Genomic DNA, 19,431 nt, shown 5'->3' with positions numbered 1-19,431 from the left:
TTTGGTTGGTGTCTGTTCACCGTTGTGGTGCATTAAAAGTGAGCGCTACCCTAAACTCTCTGCTTCCTGCTCCTGACTTCTTCCCCACTACACCCCGGGCCTTACAGTTCTGTAGTTCTTTAGTTGTTCTGTAGTTCTTTTAAAAGCCACATACTGTGCTGGCAAACGACAAGCTGATGGCTGTACTATATTTATACCTGGAAACACGTACTTGATCTAAGGCTGGAAGATTTTTGGCACGTCTGTTGACAGCATACGATATTGTAGTGCGTCAGACCGTCCACAGCCCTTTCTGTACTGATGTTCAATGTCTGCATTTTGGTTAGCATTTTACAGTGTGTATAGGTGTGTTGTTGCTCTTTATTCATTTGTACCTTAGGTGAAGAGGCTGAGAGGGAGCATACATTTGCCGACTATTTCTGACATATCAAATGAATTGAACTGACATTTAAAAAATTCCAGGGGCAGTAAAAGATAACAGAAGGTGTATGACAAACAAGTAATGGTTCTACTATTTACTGGTTAAACTAATTCTTTTGAATACAATTTTGAAGGCATGAATATCAATGGCATGGTCAGCTTCAGCAGCAGTGATTAACAGTAGAAGTTCAATTAGCTTGGCCCTTCGTATAAGCCGGCTGCCATCTTGTGTTGTGGGGTTGCACTGTATTTCTAGGGTGAAATATGGGCCACGCACAATGGACATAATGCACCACAAGGGGTCAACAGTTCATTGGCAACAAACAGGTCACGTAAAGGCTTGCAATGGCTGGATTAATATGTTAGTATCATTAAATGTGTACATTGGTTAAATCCCTCATCTCCATTTGAGGTTTGCGATGAAAGAACTGTTTAATTCATTCGATATTGATTATAAAGTAATAGTAGTTATATCCAACGTAATATTGAATAACAAACATTAGAGACTATACTGTTTTACACACACTCATAAGCAAATGCTTGTAAGCACGCACCCTCGTAAAGGAAGTCAGACGCAGGTTCATAGGAATGAAATGTATGCCTTTGCATGTGCACATACGTTGCACAGTACATATCACATGCACACAGACAGACACACCTCCCTCGCCAGCCTTGTCTCTCTCACAGGTAGCAGATCTGATAGTATGAATCTATTCATGTGGAGATTATCCAGCTGACCTTTTGTATAAGATGGTTAAGGAACCTTAATATAGCCGGTGTGGAAAGATTAATGGCATTTTATCATCGGGCTTGTCTTATTGTCTCATAGACCCCCATATGTGTCTGTCTCTCACTTAATCATGTAATATGTAATATTGTAATTGGATGATAAAAACAGATACTGCAGTAAGTAAGGCTACTTGTGTTAATTTTTTAAATAAAATCTAAAAGCTTAAATGAATATAACTAACAAATATTTTTCTGCTTCTGAAGGCTACAACCGGCAGAGGCCTGTGAAAGATCCCATAGCAGTAGTACTGACTGAGGACAACAGAATTGGGGTGCTGAGATAATCAACTAGTGGCCTGGTTAAATAGGGCTTAGCAACGAGGAGTGCTTTTTTTTAAAATAAGAAAGTTAAGAGCTTGTGTGTGTGGTGCCTGCCTGGGGCAAGAGCAGGCTACAGTTGGAGACAAACCAAACGGGGGGACATCTTAAGGCTAACTGCTTTCAGACATGTGCCTCCTTCGAGGGAGTCCGGATCTCTTTTCCTTCAGGCTCGTTTTCTAAACCTGGCGAGGGGCGAAAGAAGAGGAGGTAATCGGCCAATGAAAGGACTGGGTTGGCCTCCTTCATAGAGATCACCTGATCAGTTTTGCATGAGCAGATCCTGGCTCACCTTCAACACTATTAAGAGAAAAGCTTGCTGATGACAATGGGATTGGACTCAGCCCTCCCTCCCCTGCCATTGCAAGTGTCTCCTCTGTTCACACCAGGACCTAACTAACGTGCCTGCCCTCTTTTTAAGGGAGTTTGGGGATTACATAGTGTGAACTTGCCCTCTTTTTTATTTGCTAGTAATCAATAGATAATTGGTTTTGTCGTCTTTTCAGAGACCGTGGTTTGAAGACTGGGACTGGGGGAGAACCAGTACATCCCTAACCCAAGATGAGTGCGACGAAGGAAGATGTTGAGAAGTTCCTGGATGGGAACCCGGCTTTCGCCCAGGGCTACTTCAACAAGAAGCTCACACCAGGGGCCCTCTCTGTGATGGCAGGCATCTCGGAGTCCAAGGTGGACTTTGGGATGTTACAGGAGCTGGGTCAGATAGAGGAAGGTCAGATCCTGTTCGACCTGATCAAAGAAATGCAGGAGAACGTGAACATGGAGAAAGTGGTGTTTAAGATTCTGAAGAGGATCGTCGCCCTGATCCAAGCTGACCGCTGCAGCCTGTTCATGTACCGGGAGAGGAACGGCATCGCGGAGCTGGCCACTCGTCTCTTCAACATCACTACAGAGTCAGAGCTGGACGACTGTGTGGTGCACCCTGACCATGAGATCGTCTTCCCCCTGGACCTTGGTGTGGTGGGACATGTGGCCCAGACCAAGAAACACATCAATTTGAAAGATGTCAATGAGGTAAGAGTCAGATGGGGAAAAGAAGCATAAATGTTGTGGTAGTGATGAGGGTGGTAGAGGCTAGGAGCCAGTGAGATTGTGTTAATAGTCTTTTACAAGGGCCTTGTCATACGCTCCTACATGATATCATCTTCTAGCTGTACCAAAATAAATAGATGTATCACGTTTATGTTCAGCCAGAGAGAAAAGTGAATAGTTATTTAATCCGTGCCTATCCGAACATACACATATTGTTAAAATTGTGTTTTTTGCTAAAACGCAGTGACACACAAAGTGGTATCGCAACTATACAGTACTGTGGGGATCTTCTAAATGTATATCTGGAGACAATATAAATCCTCTTGACAGATGTAATCCAGTTATTGTATATCCCTTGACCCCCTGTTGTAACTGGGATTAGGGCACCTGTTCTGGGGCATTTACACTAGGGTCAGCAGGAAGCTAACACGGTTCAAATTCATTTATATTTCACATTGCCCAGATTTACATTCACCCTTGATAATCGTGTGTACTTCTTACCTGAGCAGTTATAATTCTTTAATAAATTGTGTTTTGTCTTAGAATATGCCAGAGGAAAACATGTATTAATCTGTGCCAACTGAAAAAAGGCTCAAAACCAAGGCCATGTACTGGCTTATAGACAGACCCGTCTTAACACATCCATCTGGGATCTCTGAAGTCGGTGATTTGTTTTATTTTCTGCCATACAGAGCAGTCACTTCAGCTCATTCGTTGATGACCTGACAGAGTACAAGACCAGGAACATTTTAGCCTCGCCCATCATGAACGGAGAGGATGTGGTGGCTGTGATCATGGCCCTGAACAAGACCACTGGACCACACTTCACCACTGAGGATGAGGATGTGAGTACTGAGGACGAAGGCTCTCTGAGAATAGGACCTACACATGTCCAAGTGGTTAAATAAAGGTGAAAAAAAAACAAACAAGAGGAGGTTATTGCATGAATAAGTTGGGGATGAGTAATCAACAGGTTTTCCCCCTTCCCAAAGTGAATTTACTTTTACATGCAAACACTGACTGATGTTGTAGAACACAATCGTGTCCATCAAACAAGCACAGGGAACACATACAAACTGTGCCATTGCTGCCTAAATGAAGAGGAAGGTCACATTCACTCACACCTGATGTTTTCAAATACTCCCTCTTGTCTTTCCTCTACCACCTTGATTACACATCAATGCATGTATTTCTCTTTAACAATAATTCACATTTTTGATCTCCCAGCTTTTTTTGAAGTATCTCAGAATAGCCACTTTGAACCTGAAGATTTACCAGCTGAACTACCTGTACAACTGTGAGACTCGGAAAGGACAGGTGAGTCTGCTGTCTGTACTGATATTCAGAGGAATTACTAGTTGTAGATGACAATATGGTGAACACACAAAAAAGGCCTTTTGATTTTATTTTTAGCTTTCACACATTTAATGATATATCAACCAACTGGTTATTAGCTGATCCTTCGTGGTTGTTGTTTTTCTGTCGGGTATAGGTCCTGTTGTGGTCTGCCAACAAGGTGTTTGAGGAGCTGACAGACATTGAGAGACAGTTCCACAAAGCCCTGTATACAGTGCGGGCCTACCTGAACTGTGACAGGTACTCTGTGGGCCTATTGGACATGACCAAGGAGAAGGTGGGTGACACTGTCTGCATGTAGCCGGGCCACTCCTGAATTGCGGTATTGTCTTAAGCCTTCGAAGGTTTTTATTGATCTATAATATATATTCAACATTTTTGTTTAATTTCTTGCATTCAAAATAATAGGTATCCCCAAATCCTCAAAACATGTCACCACAACTCCACTCATCACTTCTGGAACAAGACAATTTGCTTGCCCTAAGTACTTTAAACCATGCACAAACATGAAGTTTTGCAATATAAAGGACTTGCATTATGTTTCATCACTGATAAACAGTTTACGTGTGATATGTATCTATGTGTGATTTTAAAGCGTTTTTCATGGTTGCAAAGGTGAGGGACGTACAGTAAAAGCCACCGCAATTCAAGAATGATCCAGCCATTTAGTCATCATAAAGAATAGTTATTATGGGTCTCCTCTAGTAATACTGTAGCCCACAAAACATAGCTCCAGCAGTATTTGTTCATATTTTGCCCCTACAGCACTACAGTGCCTTCAGAAAGTACTCAGACCCCTTGACATTTTGCCCATTTTGTTGTGTTACAGCCTAAATTTAAAATGAATAAAACTGAGATTATTGTTCACTGGCCTACACACAATACCCAATCATGTCAAAGTGGAGTTATGTTTTTAGAATGTTTACAAATTAATTAAAAATTAAAAGCAGAAATGTATTGTGTTAATTAATAAGTATTCAACCCCTTTGTTTTGGCAAACCTAAATAAGTTCAGGAGTAAAAGTGTCATTAATAAGTTGCATGGGCTCACTCTGTGTGTAATAATAGTGTTTAACATGATTTTTGAATGACTACCTCGTCTCTGTAACTCGTAACATACGATTGATTATCTCAAAGGTCCTTCAGTCAAGCAGTGAATTTCAAACACAGATTCAACCAGGGAGGTTTTCCAATGCCTCGCAACTAAGGTCACCTATTGGTAGATGGGTAAAAATGAAATAAAAACAGACATTGAATATCCCTTTGAGAATAGTGAAGTTCAATGTCGGTCAGTGGCATTTAATATGAGCGAGGTCAATGTTTTTTTTTATGAGCATGGCCTTATTTCTATTACAGCATATTGGATGACTGTATTCCATTCACCCAGCTCAATGTAACATTGATAGGTTTAGGCTATTACATGACACTAGAATTGTCCCTATACCTATCATAAGGTTGCTACAACCTAGCCTATGAATGAAAGTTTACAACGTAGGTGCACAGGTCGAGAGAAAAAATAAAGTAATCAAGGTGACAGACAAGTGACACATTCAACACTGCCATGCACACTCTTGCCTGCGTCTAGCTGATCGAGGGTGTAATCATTAGTCCAACAGTTGCAAACAGTTGCAAACAATAGTTTCTATTAGACAAATTCAGGTATGTTTATCCCTGTTTCATTCCGTTTAAGAAACGTTTTTCAACAGAATCAGCGGAATTAATAAATCCCTGATCACACGCGAACACAGTTCACTTTCATAGCAGCCACATACAAACAGCATGATCATTTTGCGTGTAGAATTCCTTCTCACATCTATGTGCTCTCCTCTCACCTTTTCCTTTTGCTTGTGGACTTCAGTGAACAACACATCAGTCGTCTGTGAACAGGCGGGAAAATAATATAATATCATAACCGCTAAACGCTACACACAGCCTTGTTATCACCATATTAGCTAACGTCATAGTTAGCTAACATAGCTACTAGAATTAACGTGTTCATTAACCTGCTACAATCATGCAGTACAGTGTACAGTCAGCAAGCAGTTTAGCAGTTACACCGGCAGGCCCGGTGGAAATAAATGAATAAAACGCTTACCTTGACTTGGAAGAGTTCCAGTGTTGGATAGATATAGCCAACTAGCTAACATAGCATCCCGCTCTGTTTGAGCCGGGTGTTTGAGTAGGATAAACTAGCTACAGCATTTGCTAGCTAAGAGAAAGAAAAATACAACGAAATATAGCTCTCTCTCTGTCTCTCGCTTGCTTCTCCTTCATTTTTAAAGAAATGTATTTGATCAAAACTGTTCAAATATTATCTTTCTCTTTATTTGTTTCAACTACTCACCTCACCACATGCACAGCAGTGCTAGATATCTGTAGCTTACGCTTTCAGCTAGGGGTGTGCTAGTAGTTGGACAAAACGAGTATCATAACGGATATGTATATCTGTATACATTATGATCGGGAAAAAGTAATTTTCATATGCCAGCACGCATCTTTCTCATGTCAGTCGGTCATGTGTGAGGTTCTACGTGGTCTAAATAACTCAACTGGCTGTCTGTAAAGAGAAGGGCAGGCTGTACGTTGATCCTGTGGTTCTGATTGGATAGAGGGAAACTATATTTCTCCATCCACTCGCTTCATAATTTCACCCGATCAGTTTTCCTCTTTTTGAGCTGATCATTTAGATTGCTGCTGCCTGGCTGCTACTATGATAAATCACATGGCGAGGACGTTTGCTATCAAGCTGTCAATGTGGATAATATCTCACGGATTCTGACTGAGTGACAAACTTGGCTGCCAGCAGCAAATTGAGGCCAGACAGACAGACACACACACACACACCCCTCCACGCGCTGCTCTGAATCTGTAGCTTCTTTGCAGGAATTTGGCCAACATCTATTTAGGCATATTTAAACACTTCTGTTTTTTCAGATCGCAAGTATCATCCGATCCGACAATCAACTGTCAAGTTACGGATACGATTACGAATACAAGTATGGCCATGTCGGCACACCTGCTTTCAGTACTATAATCAATCTCTGATCCATTGATTGGGTGGACAACATGTCAGTTCATGTTGCAAGAGCTCTGATAGGTTGAAGGATGTCTTCCGGAAGTTGTCATAAATACTGTGTAAGTCTATGGAAGGGAGTGAGGACCATGAGCCTCCTAGGTTTTGTATTGAAGTCAGTGTACCCAGAGGAGGACGGAAACTAGCTGTCCTCCAGCTCCACCATGGTACTACCCTACAGAGTGCTGTTAAGGCTACTGTCGACCTTCATTGCAAAGCAGTGTGTTTTAATCAATTATTTGGTGACGTGAATATATTTAGTACAGTTTTATCTAAAAAATGTTAACTTTTTTAATGTTTCACTATTTACCTTTTTATTAAAATCAATTAGTAGGATGGAGAAAACTAAGGACGGATCAACAACATTGTTGTTACTCCACAATACTAACCTAATCCGCAGAGTGAAAAGAACAACATTTGAATAAAATAAAAATATTCCAAAACATGCATCATGTTGGCAACAAGGCATCCTATTACGGGTATGCTTGTAGTCTTTAAGGACTGGGGAGTTTTTCAGGATAAAAAATAAACTGAATAGAGCTAAGCACAGGCAAAATCCTAGAGGAAAACCTGGTACAGTCTGATTTCCACGAGACATTGGGAGATCAATTCACCTTTCAGCAGGATAATAATCTAAAACACAAGGCCAAATCTAAACTGGAGTTGCTTACCAAGAAGACAGTGAATGTTCCTGAGTGGTTTTGACTTAAATTGTCTTGAAAATCTATTGCAAGACTTGAACATGTTTGTCTAGCAAATATTTCACAATCCTGATGTGTAAAGCTCTTAGAGATTTACCCAGAAAGACTCATAGCTGTAAACACTGCCAAAGGTATTCTAACATGTATTGACTCAGGGGTGTGATATTTCTGTATTTCATTTTCAATAAATTTGCAAAAATGTCTAAAAACAGGTATTCACTTTGTCATTGTGGGGTATTGTGTGTAATCATTTATTTAATCCATTTTGATTTCAGGCTGTAAAACAACAAAATGTGGAATAAATCAAGGGGTACTAATATTTTCTGAAAGCTCTGCAGTGGCGGATTTAGGCATAGGTGACATGGGCAGCCGCCCTAGGCGGCATCTTGCCGGGGGTGCTACGGGGGCACCCGCACAAAATGTTTTGGAATGGTGACATTTGCATGATCGGTTTTCTATCACTCATTTGCACATCACGTCAATGATATGATGTCACCGTGTGGGACTGTGGGTCAATTAACCTTGTCGGAGTGGGCGCCCTGATTCTAGTTTGTGAGCTTGGAAGGCTACTGCCTGGGAAGGTCTCCCACTCAGAAGTACGAGATGGGGAGGGGGGCTGGGGAGCCATACAAGCTAGAACCGCCACTGAGGCTCTGTAATATTATTAATATGCTGTGTCTGACAATCCATCTGTGTTATTGCTTTGTTCCTATAGGAGTTCTTTGACATCTGGCCAGTGTTGATGGGAGACCAGCCCCCTTACTCTGGACCTCTTACCCCTGATGGCAGAGTAAGTGTTCATAACTATCTACTTATTATCCTATGAACTGGTCTTTACCTTTTTGCCTTTGTTTTTACAATTTTGTATTCCTGGTGTGTGATTTTTTTGTTTTCTTGTTATCTGTGATTCTAGGAAGTCATATTCTACAAAGTCATTGATTATATTTTGCATGGAAAAGAGGACATCAAAGTTATCGCGTATGTTTATTGAACTTTTCTCTGATCATTAATGTATAGTTGAAGTAGTTTCAACCCTGTATTATCAGACCTGGGTTCAAATACATGTGCATTTGAGTAGTTGGCATTATACATATTTTTTTCTGTGTATTTGAGTATTTTTAAATACACAGCCCAAAACAAGTACTTTTATTTGAGTATTTGAATGGTTATTTGTAAAGACCAAAAAGTCTACCAAATTGTATTTTAGAGGATTTTCAAATACTTATTTCAAAAACAATTTTCAAATAGCTTTGTTAAACGCAAGCGAGTGCATTTTAGTCGGTGCATGCACATTTTTCTAAATCCTTTCCAAATGTATTTCCAAACACATAAAAAATTTTAAACTACTGTCTTTTCAAATAAAATATTTCTGAAAACTTACTTTGAATGTATGTTAAAGTGATTGAGATATCTGAAATAGTATTTTAACCTAGGTCTGTGTATGATACTGTATAGCAGAATAATCAGTGTGTGTTGTCTGACTGTGTTGTGAACAGGACTCCCACTCTAGAACACTGGGTTTTGTGTACTGGACTTCCCACATATGTGGCTGAAACTGGTCTTGTAAGTTTTTTTAACTGGCATTCAGATACCAAGTGTTTGAAACGTTATCAGAATTTGGAATTGACTTGAAAATAACACAATGTTCAAATTGCCATGATTTGCATGTGTGTTGATGCTGTACTCTTTATTTTGAATATCTAGATATGTAACATCATAAATCCCGCAACAGAGGAGATGTTCAAGTTTCAGGTACATTTGCTTCCTCATAAAATCAAGTATCCTTGCATGTGGTTTTAGCAAACATTTTAGCAACTTGCATAATTCCTGTTGACCATTTACCTTGTGTTTTCCCATAATACAGTCAGAACCCTTGGATGATAGTGGTTGGACCATAAAGAATGTGCTGTCCATGCCAATCGTCAACATGACGGAAGATATCGTGGGAGTGGCTACATTCTACAACAGGAAAGATGGGAAGCCATTCGATCAGCAGGATGAGGAGCTAATGGAGGTACTTTACTGTACTACAGCACGCAACTGTCTTCTCAACAACTCCTCTCTTCACAGAGAAGTCGTCAAGTCAAATGGCTCTATAAAGCCTTGATCTCTGCATTTTTTTGTGTAGACCATTAATTTATACAATGCACTGTGGCAGTCAAATGCCTCCCACTCTCTTCACCACATTGACCCGAGTGAAACTACTCTGAATGATAGTGTGATTGTCTGTCTAACCATGCTGGCTTCTGAGTGAACCTACTCTGAATGATAGTGTGATTGTCTGTCTACCCATGCTGGCTTCTGAGTGAACCTACTCTGAATGATAGTGTGATTGTCTGTCTACCCATGCTGGCTTCTGAGTGAACCTACTCTGAATGATAGTGTGATTGTCTGTCTACCCATGCTGGCTTCTGAGAGAACCTACTCTGAATGACATTGTTTCTGCTGGTCTCCCCAGGCTATGACTAACTTCCTGGGCTGGTCCCACCTCAACACAGACACCTATGACAGGATGAAAATGATAGAGAACCGGAAAGACATAGCTCAGGACATGGTGCTCTACCACGTCAAGTGCCGTGATGACGAAATACAGAATATCCTGGTGAAGCCTTGCTCACAGATATACACAGATCTAACCTCCTTTACAAGAGAAGTGTTGTTTTAATATTTCACACTCATTGTTGTTTTATGTATCTTAGAAAACCAGACAGTATTTCAACAGAGAGCCCTGTGACTGTGAAGAGGAAGAGTTCCTGCAGATTCTGGTATTGCTACCTTATTTTTGTAGAATAACAATTTGGTCCTAATCTGGAGGTTGTAGAATTATCTCTGATTTAGTCACTAGAGTATAAGTTTAAGTACTGGAACAGTAGGCCTGCATTTGAAAGCTCTAGCTAGATTTATATGGTTGTATAGGTATAGGATCTTCATTTGATCACCCTGTAGCAGGAAATGTAAAACGTATAGTGTATTTGAGGTTTAAAAAGGCTTGATTTTCCCAACAAAAATGCCCATTAATTATTATCAACATAATAATTAAAATGTCCTGTTGTTTCCTGCTGTAGCAACCTAGCTAAAATTAAGATCCTTCATCTGCATGTTTAGTTTTTGTTAATAATGCTGTAATAATCATGCATTATCACACAGAAAAAAGAACTGCCTGGCCCCAAGAAGTTTGAGATCTATGAGTTCGGGTTCTCTGACTTTGACTGCACAGACCTGGAGCTGGTGATGTGTGGGATCCAGATGTTCTATGAGGTCGGAGTGGTCAAGAAGTTCCAGGTTCCACAGGAGGTATGGTGCAATCATGATCTGTACTGCGACATCTTTCAGTGCCGGGAAAGTGTCAATTCTGAATGATCTCCGTGCAGTTTGTCATTAGTTACTTTATTACTCTCCCATACTATCTGTATATGCTCTAACAGGCATCTTTATTTATTTCAACAGGTTCTGGTACGGTTCATGTACTCTATCAGCAAAGGCTACAGGAAAATGCCCTATCACAACTGGCGCCACGGTTTCAATGTCGGACAGACCATGTTCACACTGTTGACGGTAGGAATGCTTACACCTCAGTAATGTACCCTAACACGTTTTCTTACTTGCCAAAAAGCTTAACTGAAGGCATGATTGAAAGATCTCTAATTCTGAGAGTCAAACGGCTGTATTTTGTTGTGTCAGACAGGGAACATGAAGAGATACTACACAGATCTGGAGGTGATGGCAATGATCACATCTGCTTTCCTCCATGATATCGACCACAGGGGCACCAACAACCTCTACCAGGTGAAGTGAGTACTCCTGGGAATCGCTGCTCTCTTTTCACTCTGCTCTCCGAAAGTTGGTACTGATGTTGGATCTTCATTTGACCAGTATTGTCACAGCAAAAATAATGATTTGACTGTTCAGTCCACTATGTTGCTTGATCGGTGGTTAGGCTATTAGCTGACCAAACGTATGTTACATGAAAAATGCAATACTGTTAGTGTGCGTTAGTGTGGGTGTGTTAGTGTGGGTTTTCAGTGAATTGATGTAAATCACAGGACAATTGCAGGAAAGTGCAGGAAAATTCTCAGCAACAAAAGAGTGATCAAAATTAGGATCCTACATCTGTACAACCAGTCCTTAAATTATCTATGGGTCTCTTCTTTTACTCACTCTCTCATCATGACTGAGGCCTTGCATGTAGAGAAGCACCTTGATTAGCTTTGTGTGATGAATGGCTTATGATGAGCTCTTTACAGTGTCTGGTCTGATCTCCCCTCACGAACAGATCTAGCAACCCACTTGCCAAGCTTCACGGCTCATCCGTCCTGGAGAGGCATCATCTAGAATTTAGCAAGTTCCTCCTGGCAGACGAGGTACGTAAGGGTTTTGTATCTCAGCCATAAACATTCACTACTACAGTAGAACATTTTAGGTCAATTATTTATTTATTTGTACTTTATGCTTCCATGTTGATCACATGCTCTAGTCTAACTCCTCCATCCTCCCCCCAGTCCTTGAATATATACCAGAACCTCAACAGAAGACAGAACGAGCATGCCATCCACCTCATGGACATTGCCATCATTGCAACAGACTTGCAACTCTATTTCAAGTAAGACTTGCAACTCCAATTCAATTAAGTTTGCTACAGCACAGAAATAATCCTGCAGCAACAGAAAATATGAATTATTATGTGTATTAAAATTAATGGATGTTTTTTGAAGGGGTTTATACATTTTTTGTCAGGGAAAATCTAGTCGGACATTTTAAAGTGGAAATTGCAAACTTTAGAAGACTTTCTAAAGCTTGAATTCACTGCAAGTTTGCATTTCGTGCTGTGCAGGAAAATTCGCCTCAAAAAAAGCATGATCATATTAAGATCCTACATCTGTATTTACTTAACTGCAATACATATTGTATTCCCCATACAGATCTTAGGAAGAATGTATTGTTGTTAATGTGGACTCTTTTTCTGCATATTAAAGCACGGGTTTAGATACGACGATCAAGCCTACTTAGTCCTGTAAAGTTGAGGGAACAAGATTTCACAATGCAGCGCTTATAACTTTAACTGAATGTGTAACTCTCTGTTTGGACATTTTCCAATGTCACCAGGAAGCGAACAATGTTCCAGAAGATTGTCGACCTATCAAAGACCTACGAAGATGAGAAGAAATGGGTGGACTGGATGTCCCTGGAGACGACCAGGAAAGAGATTGTCCTGTGAGTGCAGTTCATGGTAGGGGAGGATAGTAGTGATAGGGGGATATGTAGGATAATAACATGCACATTGGATCTTATTTTAGCATTTCTATTTTACGCTGAACCTTCAATGATTCCCCTCAAAGGGCCATGATGATGACAGCATGTGACTTGTCAGCCCTCACTAAGCCATGGGAGGTACAAAGCAAGGTGAGAACCTCCCTTGATTATATATACAACATTTTAGTAGATGCTTTTGTGTTTCTGTAAGTGAATAAAGCTGTCCAATATAGTGAAATACAATGGACTACCTGGCTTCGTTCCAGGTGGCACTGTCTGAAGCAGCTGAGTTCTGGGTGCAGGGTGATTTGGAAAGAGAAGTTCTTGAAAAACAACCCATTGTGAGTATATCAACGTGTGTGTGTCTGTTCTCCGTATATCCACATACATTTTTACACATCCAAGATGCCTGATGAAGAACTACGTTTTTTGTGTGCGTGTGTGTGTTGTTCGTCCCTCCTTTCCAATCAGACAATGATGGACAGAAACTGCGCTGGTGAACTGCCCAAGCTGCAGTGTGGTTTCATTGACTTTGTCTGCACATTTGTCTACAAGGTAACGTCACCGCATGTACTACCACTCCTTCAGACTAGCTACATCACTCAGCTTCACAGTTACTGCTAAGCACCAAGTAAACCATGAATCAATAGATCTTAGTGTTTGGTCAAATAGTTGGCATACCTTCTATTGGATGTGTAGAATGACCAAATGCACAAATCGTTGCCTTTCAGACAAGCCTTATTTGGTGAGATGGCTTGACTGTCAGAAATAGAGCCCTCAAGTTTTTGTTTCGTTGTTTAGGAATTGTCCCGCTTCCATCCGGCCATCCAGCCGATGTATGATGGCATGCTGAACAACAGGAAGGAGTGGAAGGCCAAGCAGGAAGAGTACGAGGCACAACAGGCCATCCTGAAAGCCCAGTCAGGTCAGAGTGGACGATATACTATTGCTCTCTAGTTTAGAGGGCATTTTGTCTGTGCATTAAAATTAATACAGATTATCCTTAAACATGTATTGTTTTTTTGTATTCTTGCTATGTAAAGGGTCCAAGACGTGCTCAGTGTGCTGAAGCTCAGGACCTGTTTTGGAGGTAGGTCACTCCAGGATACATCACAGCCACACAGTCTTACTGCCGGCCGTGGGCAGGACCAGCCTCACCTCAGAACAGCTGTGGAAGGACAGCCTCCCCTCACAGCATCAGAACTTTAGAGAAGAGCCAGAGGGACTCCTTATCAGTCACGCAGCAAGGCCGTTGGACCTTCTGGTTCCAGACCCATGTTGGCACATTATGGCCACAACAGTCAATTTCCTGCCTTCAACTGAAGAGCAGTTATCATTAGTTGCATTGGCATATTCACATTTTGGAAGTTACCCCTTTCACTATGCTTCACGACATTCTGAGGAATCCTTCATGGTCTTAGTGGAGTTCATTTTTGTTTGTACTAACTTTTTTAACGTATGCACAGTAGGTTCCGGAAGGTTTTTATTGACCAATTAAAGGAACAAGAAGTCAACAACTTCTGAAATGTTTCCATATGTATGTATAAAGTCATTAATATGACACTAAAGCCCTGTTTAAACCAGGTGCCAACATACGTTCTTTGTCCTGATCTAGTCCACATTCTGATTGTGGCTCCATTTTCAGACATATGGTATTAAAAGTGTGTCTCTTATCCATCCACTGTGTCTGCATTGTGACCAGATTTCCTGGTCCCTACCTGTATGCAATTATTTCCCAGATATTCTTTCCAAATAATATTTATTTATTTGAAGACACATGGCAGAAGTCAATGGTGCCACCTGTCAATGATTTTAAGAGGCCAAAATAATGATTATTTAAATGGATTCGCTGTGCAGATCAGTCTACACTTCGTAGATATCCAGACACAATGTGTGTCTGACTACCTCTGGAGGTGGTCAGGAAGAGCTGACCTATGACTGCATTTGTCTAAAATTGTGGGAACAATCAGACTGTGGACAAGATCAGGACAAAGGACACATGTTAGCACCTGTTAGCTCATTATGATTGCTTTTCGTTTTAAACAGGTTACTGTTTCTTAACTAACATTTTCGTACAGAATACTGTATGAAATGCACAGGGATACTTTTTGTTTTACATTAATATTTTACGCTGTTATTTGTATAGATTTTTAAAACAAGTAGGCTTGTTTTTAGAGTTATCACATTAAAGGTAGACTCAACGAAATGACGTTGCCACGAGCAGCACCGCAGATAGAGATGAGCGAGAAGCAAGATCCCGGTCTTACACAGTCACATACAGTATCTGTGCCTGGGTTTGCTTCATGCTGTTAAGTTGAGCCTCGCGCTTCAACACTCTTAGTTGTTGCGGAAATTGACCCACTATGGTCTTTACTTTCTACATCTACGTCAGAACGCTGAGCCTACCTTTAAATAACACTTTACCAAATGTTGGTGGATTCATCAAGGATCCAACTTTACTTTTATGTATGTTATAATAACAGTGTAATAACTCGTGACTTACATTGTTCTTTACTCCTTCCAGTCAGTCGTCATTTACATAACTGTCCAGTTTTTCCAGATTTCTATGAAATATGACCTATAATTAAATACAAAATGAGTGAAATAGTTTTCCTCCCAAGAAATGGTAGTTAAAAATAAGCTTTTCTGCATTTGAATGGTGTGGGCGTACCACAACAACAGAATGTTGTGGCATATACCGGTCATAAAAATATGAATGACAAGTAAACAGCTGATTGGCCAGCTCAGCCAATGACCCAACGTGACATGTTAAATGAGGAAATAGCTAGCATTTTTGAGCTGGGGCTTAAGTCTTTTTTTCTTTTATTGATGCTTTTGGCCACGAGTACAAGAATAGGACGAGTCAACAACATTATTAGTATGAGTTAGATGATGCAATACTAGGGTATAGGGCTAGCATCCACATATGCCATAAGAAGTACGTTTTATGGTTCTACTTCATTACAGGGTAATGTGACCCCTTGCTGTGGGATGCTAAGTGATGGTTTTGCGGTATATTACTATTGTCCCATGCTGTGTTGGGTGAAATAATGGTCTGTAGCACTTTTAGTACAGCAATGTAAGAGGTGCTGTTATAGAACGACTGCAGTCAAGCAGTTGAAAACAAGTATATTTTCTGTGTGTGTACATTGTCATTTATTGTTCTGAGATAGGAGAGAAAGGAGTTGACATTTTCAGGAAGGTCTGTCCCTGGCTATCCACAATTAACTAGAAATGCTTCATTTTGAGAAACCCATCGTTCTCTCTATGTAACTGTTCACTGTTTATTGTTGAAGAATGAGACATACTTTTAGGGTAAAAACAAGATACGGTATGTCTCAGTATATGCATATCTAACAATATTGGATGGATTTTTATATGGTCCAGTCCACTGCGAGTAGTGGTCAAAGTCCAATCCCTCAGTAGAGTGATTGAAGCCAGTGGCCTTGATTCTGTTACTCTTGAGCCTACTCACTGGATCCATAGAATCTCCTAGTGTTCATTATGAACAGAGGGTAATCCTGCTCTTACAGCAGCCCCACTGTCAATGGGGTACCTATGCTTTTATAGATGGAATCAATTGTAAATAGTCTTCTCCTGTAAATATATTTCAATAATAGTATATTTTTTTTCAGATGATTAATACTTCATTTCCTCTATGAGCGTCAGTGCAACATTACTGTTATGTTCGATCTGTGCCGACATTATAGCATGAAGGGAATATTAAGGACCCTTTTATTAGAAGCAGTAATTATGCACTTCCTCTTTTCAATTCCACATCATTAAACATTGCAACAAACATTTTATTCCACAATTTGCTGTTAAAAATACTTTAGCGTAGATATGACAAGTTCTAAATCTCAATGTATGTGTTTTGTCTACAATGACCAAAATAAAGTACATTTATTTTTAAGGATGCATTTTGTCTAAGGATATCTTGTTAGTTTTATACAACAGGAAACAATTTAAATATCCATTGTATCCTATTGTTTTTATATTTATATATATTTATATGGACAGAGGTTGGGCCAAAGTATCTAAAGCCTTATTCATGCTCCAGGCCTTAATTCTCAAATCAGTTTTGGAATACTGACTTTCCAAACAGGAAGTTACAAGTGACCAAATCCGATGTGTGTGTTTAGACAGCAGTCATTTGCTGACATGGCTAAGCTAGTTATCATAGTAACGACAGGTGTGCTCAGTGGTATAGGCTGATTGGTGGTGGTGCTCGTTCTTCCTATCACTCAAAAGTTGTAGCAAGTTAAGGTGACAACAATGCCCGCCATGGACGTTTCCCAGTTGCTTTGAATGTTTCCTAATCATAGTGTGAGAACTCTTTTCAAGGATCAAAGGATAAGATTATCCAAACTTTTTTTGGTTGTTAGCCACAGCAGTCAACTAGCTAGCTAGGTAGCTGTTTATCTTTCCAGCTCATTCACTAATTTGTTGAAAACAAATCAAATTTTATTGGTCACATACACATGGTTAGCAGATGCTAATGCAAGTGTAGCGAAATGCTTGTGCTTCTAGTTCCGACAGCGCAGTAATATCTAACAAGTCATCTAACAATTCCCCAACAACTACCTAATACACACAAATCTAAAGGGGCGAATGAGAATATGTACAAATAAAAGTACATGGATGAGCGGCATAAAATATGCATGTGATATTTTATTTTACCTTTATTTAACTAGTCAAGTCAGTTAAGAACACATTTTCAATGACGGCCTAGGAACAGTGGGTTAACTGCCTGTTCAGGGGCAGAACAACAGATTTGTACCTTGTCAGCTCGGGGATCTGAACTTACAACCTTTCGGTGACTAGTCCAACACTCTAACCACTAGGCTACCCTGCCGCCCCATATGATCAATGTAAGATATGAAAACACTATTAAAGTGGAATTATTTAAAGTGGCATTGTTTAAAGTGTCCAGTGATGGGGTCTCAATGTAGGCAGCAGCCTCTGAGTTAGTGATGGCTGTTTAACAGCCTGATGGCCTTGAGATACAGTTGAAGTCGGAAGTTTACATGCACTTAGGTTGGAGTCATTAAAACTCGTTTTTCAACCACTCCACAAATGTCTTCTTAACAAACTATAGTTTTGGCAAGTCGGTTAGGACATCTACTTTATGCATGCAATTTTTCCAACAATTGTTTTCAGACAGATTATTTCACTTAATCACAATTCAAGTGGGTCAGAAGTTTACATACACTAAGGTGACTGTGGCTTTAGAAGATTCTGATAAATTATGTAAATTAGCCTGAGTCAATTGGAGGTGAACCTATGGATGTTTTTCAAGGCCTACTTTCAAACTCAATGCCTCTTTGCTTAACATCATGGGAAAATCCAAAGAAAATCAGCCAAGACCTCAGAAAATAAATTGTGGACCTTCACAAGTCTGGTTCATCTTTGGGATCAATTTCCAAATGCCTGGTACCACGTTCATCTGTACAAACAATAGTATGCAAGTATAAACACCATGGGACCATGCAGCCGTCATACCGCTCAGGAAGGAGACACGTTCTGTCCCCTAGAGATGAACGTACTTTGGTGCGAAAAGAGCAAAGAGCAAATCAATCCCGTAACAACAAAGGACCTTGTGAAGATGCTGGAGGAAACAGGTACAAAAGTATCTATATCCACAGTAAAATGAGTCCTATATCAACATAACCTTAAAGGCCGCTCAGCAAGGAAGAAGTCACTGCTCCAAAACTGCCATAAAAAAAGCCAGACTACGGTTTGCAACGGTTTGCAACTGCACATGGGGGCAAAGATCGTATTTTTTGGAGAAATGTCCTCTGGTCTGATGAAACAAAAACGATTTAACGGTTTGGCCATAATGACCATCGTTTTGTTTGGAGGAAAAAGGGGGATGCTTGCAAGCTGAAGAACACCATTCCAACCGTGAAGCATGGGGGCAGCAGTATCATGTTGTGGGGGTGCTTTGCTGCAGGAGGGACTAGTGCACTTCACAAAATAGATGGCATCACGAGGGAGAAAAATTATGTGGATAACATCTCAAGACATCAGTTAAAGTTAAAGCTTGGTCGCAAATGGGTCTTCCAAATGGACAATGACACAAGCATACTTCCAAAGTTGTGGCAAAATGGCTTAAGGACAACAAAGTTAAGGTATTGGAGTGGCCATCACAAAGCCCTGACCTCAATCCTATAGAAAATGTGTGGGCAGAACTGAAAAAGCATGTGCGAGCAAGGAGGCCTAGAAACATGAGTCAGTTACACCAGCTCTGTCAGGAGGAATGGGCCTAAATTTACCCAACTTATTGTGGAAGGTTACCTGAATTGTTTGACCCAGGTTAAACAATGTAAAGGCAATGCTACCAAGTACTAATTGAGTGTATGTAAACTTCTGACCCACTGGGAATGTGATGAAAGAAATTCAAGCTGAAATAAATCATTCTCTAGTATTATTCTGATATTTCACTTCTTAAAATAAAGTGGTGATCATAACTGAC

At 40.3% G+C, this 19,431-nt stretch overlaps 1 protein-coding gene across 1 annotated transcript; it reads left to right on the top strand.

Annotated features, from left to right (window-relative positions):
* Positions 1–1,829: 1,829 nt before the first annotated feature.
* On the top strand, positions 1,830–16,876 carry LOC110523803 (rod cGMP-specific 3',5'-cyclic phosphodiesterase subunit beta-like). Its single transcript, XM_021602833.3, has 22 exons — positions 1,830–2,559; positions 3,270–3,422; positions 3,805–3,894; positions 4,070–4,210; positions 8,422–8,496; positions 8,620–8,684; positions 9,203–9,269; positions 9,411–9,458; positions 9,571–9,720; positions 10,165–10,308; positions 10,406–10,471; positions 10,854–11,000; positions 11,154–11,261; positions 11,388–11,497; positions 11,980–12,067; positions 12,206–12,306; positions 12,810–12,917; positions 13,043–13,106; positions 13,223–13,297; positions 13,428–13,511; positions 13,758–13,881; positions 14,000–16,876. The coding sequence occupies exons 1-22, from the start codon at positions 2,089–2,091 to the stop codon at positions 14,023–14,025; spliced, it is 2,505 nt and encodes an 834-aa protein (XP_021458508.1). The 5' UTR covers positions 1,830–2,088; the 3' UTR covers positions 14,026–16,876.
* The last annotated feature ends 2,555 nt before the right edge of the window (positions 16,877–19,431 follow it).

This window comes from Oncorhynchus mykiss, chromosome 5 (genome assembly GCF_057628025.1).
Source record: "Oncorhynchus mykiss isolate SJ-2025 chromosome 5, ASM5762802v1, whole genome shotgun sequence".
Lineage (NCBI taxonomy): Eukaryota > Metazoa > Chordata > Actinopteri > Salmoniformes > Salmonidae > Oncorhynchus > Oncorhynchus mykiss.
Note: the sequence above shows the minus strand (reverse complement) of the source record. Positions and strands in the feature narration are given on the sequence as shown.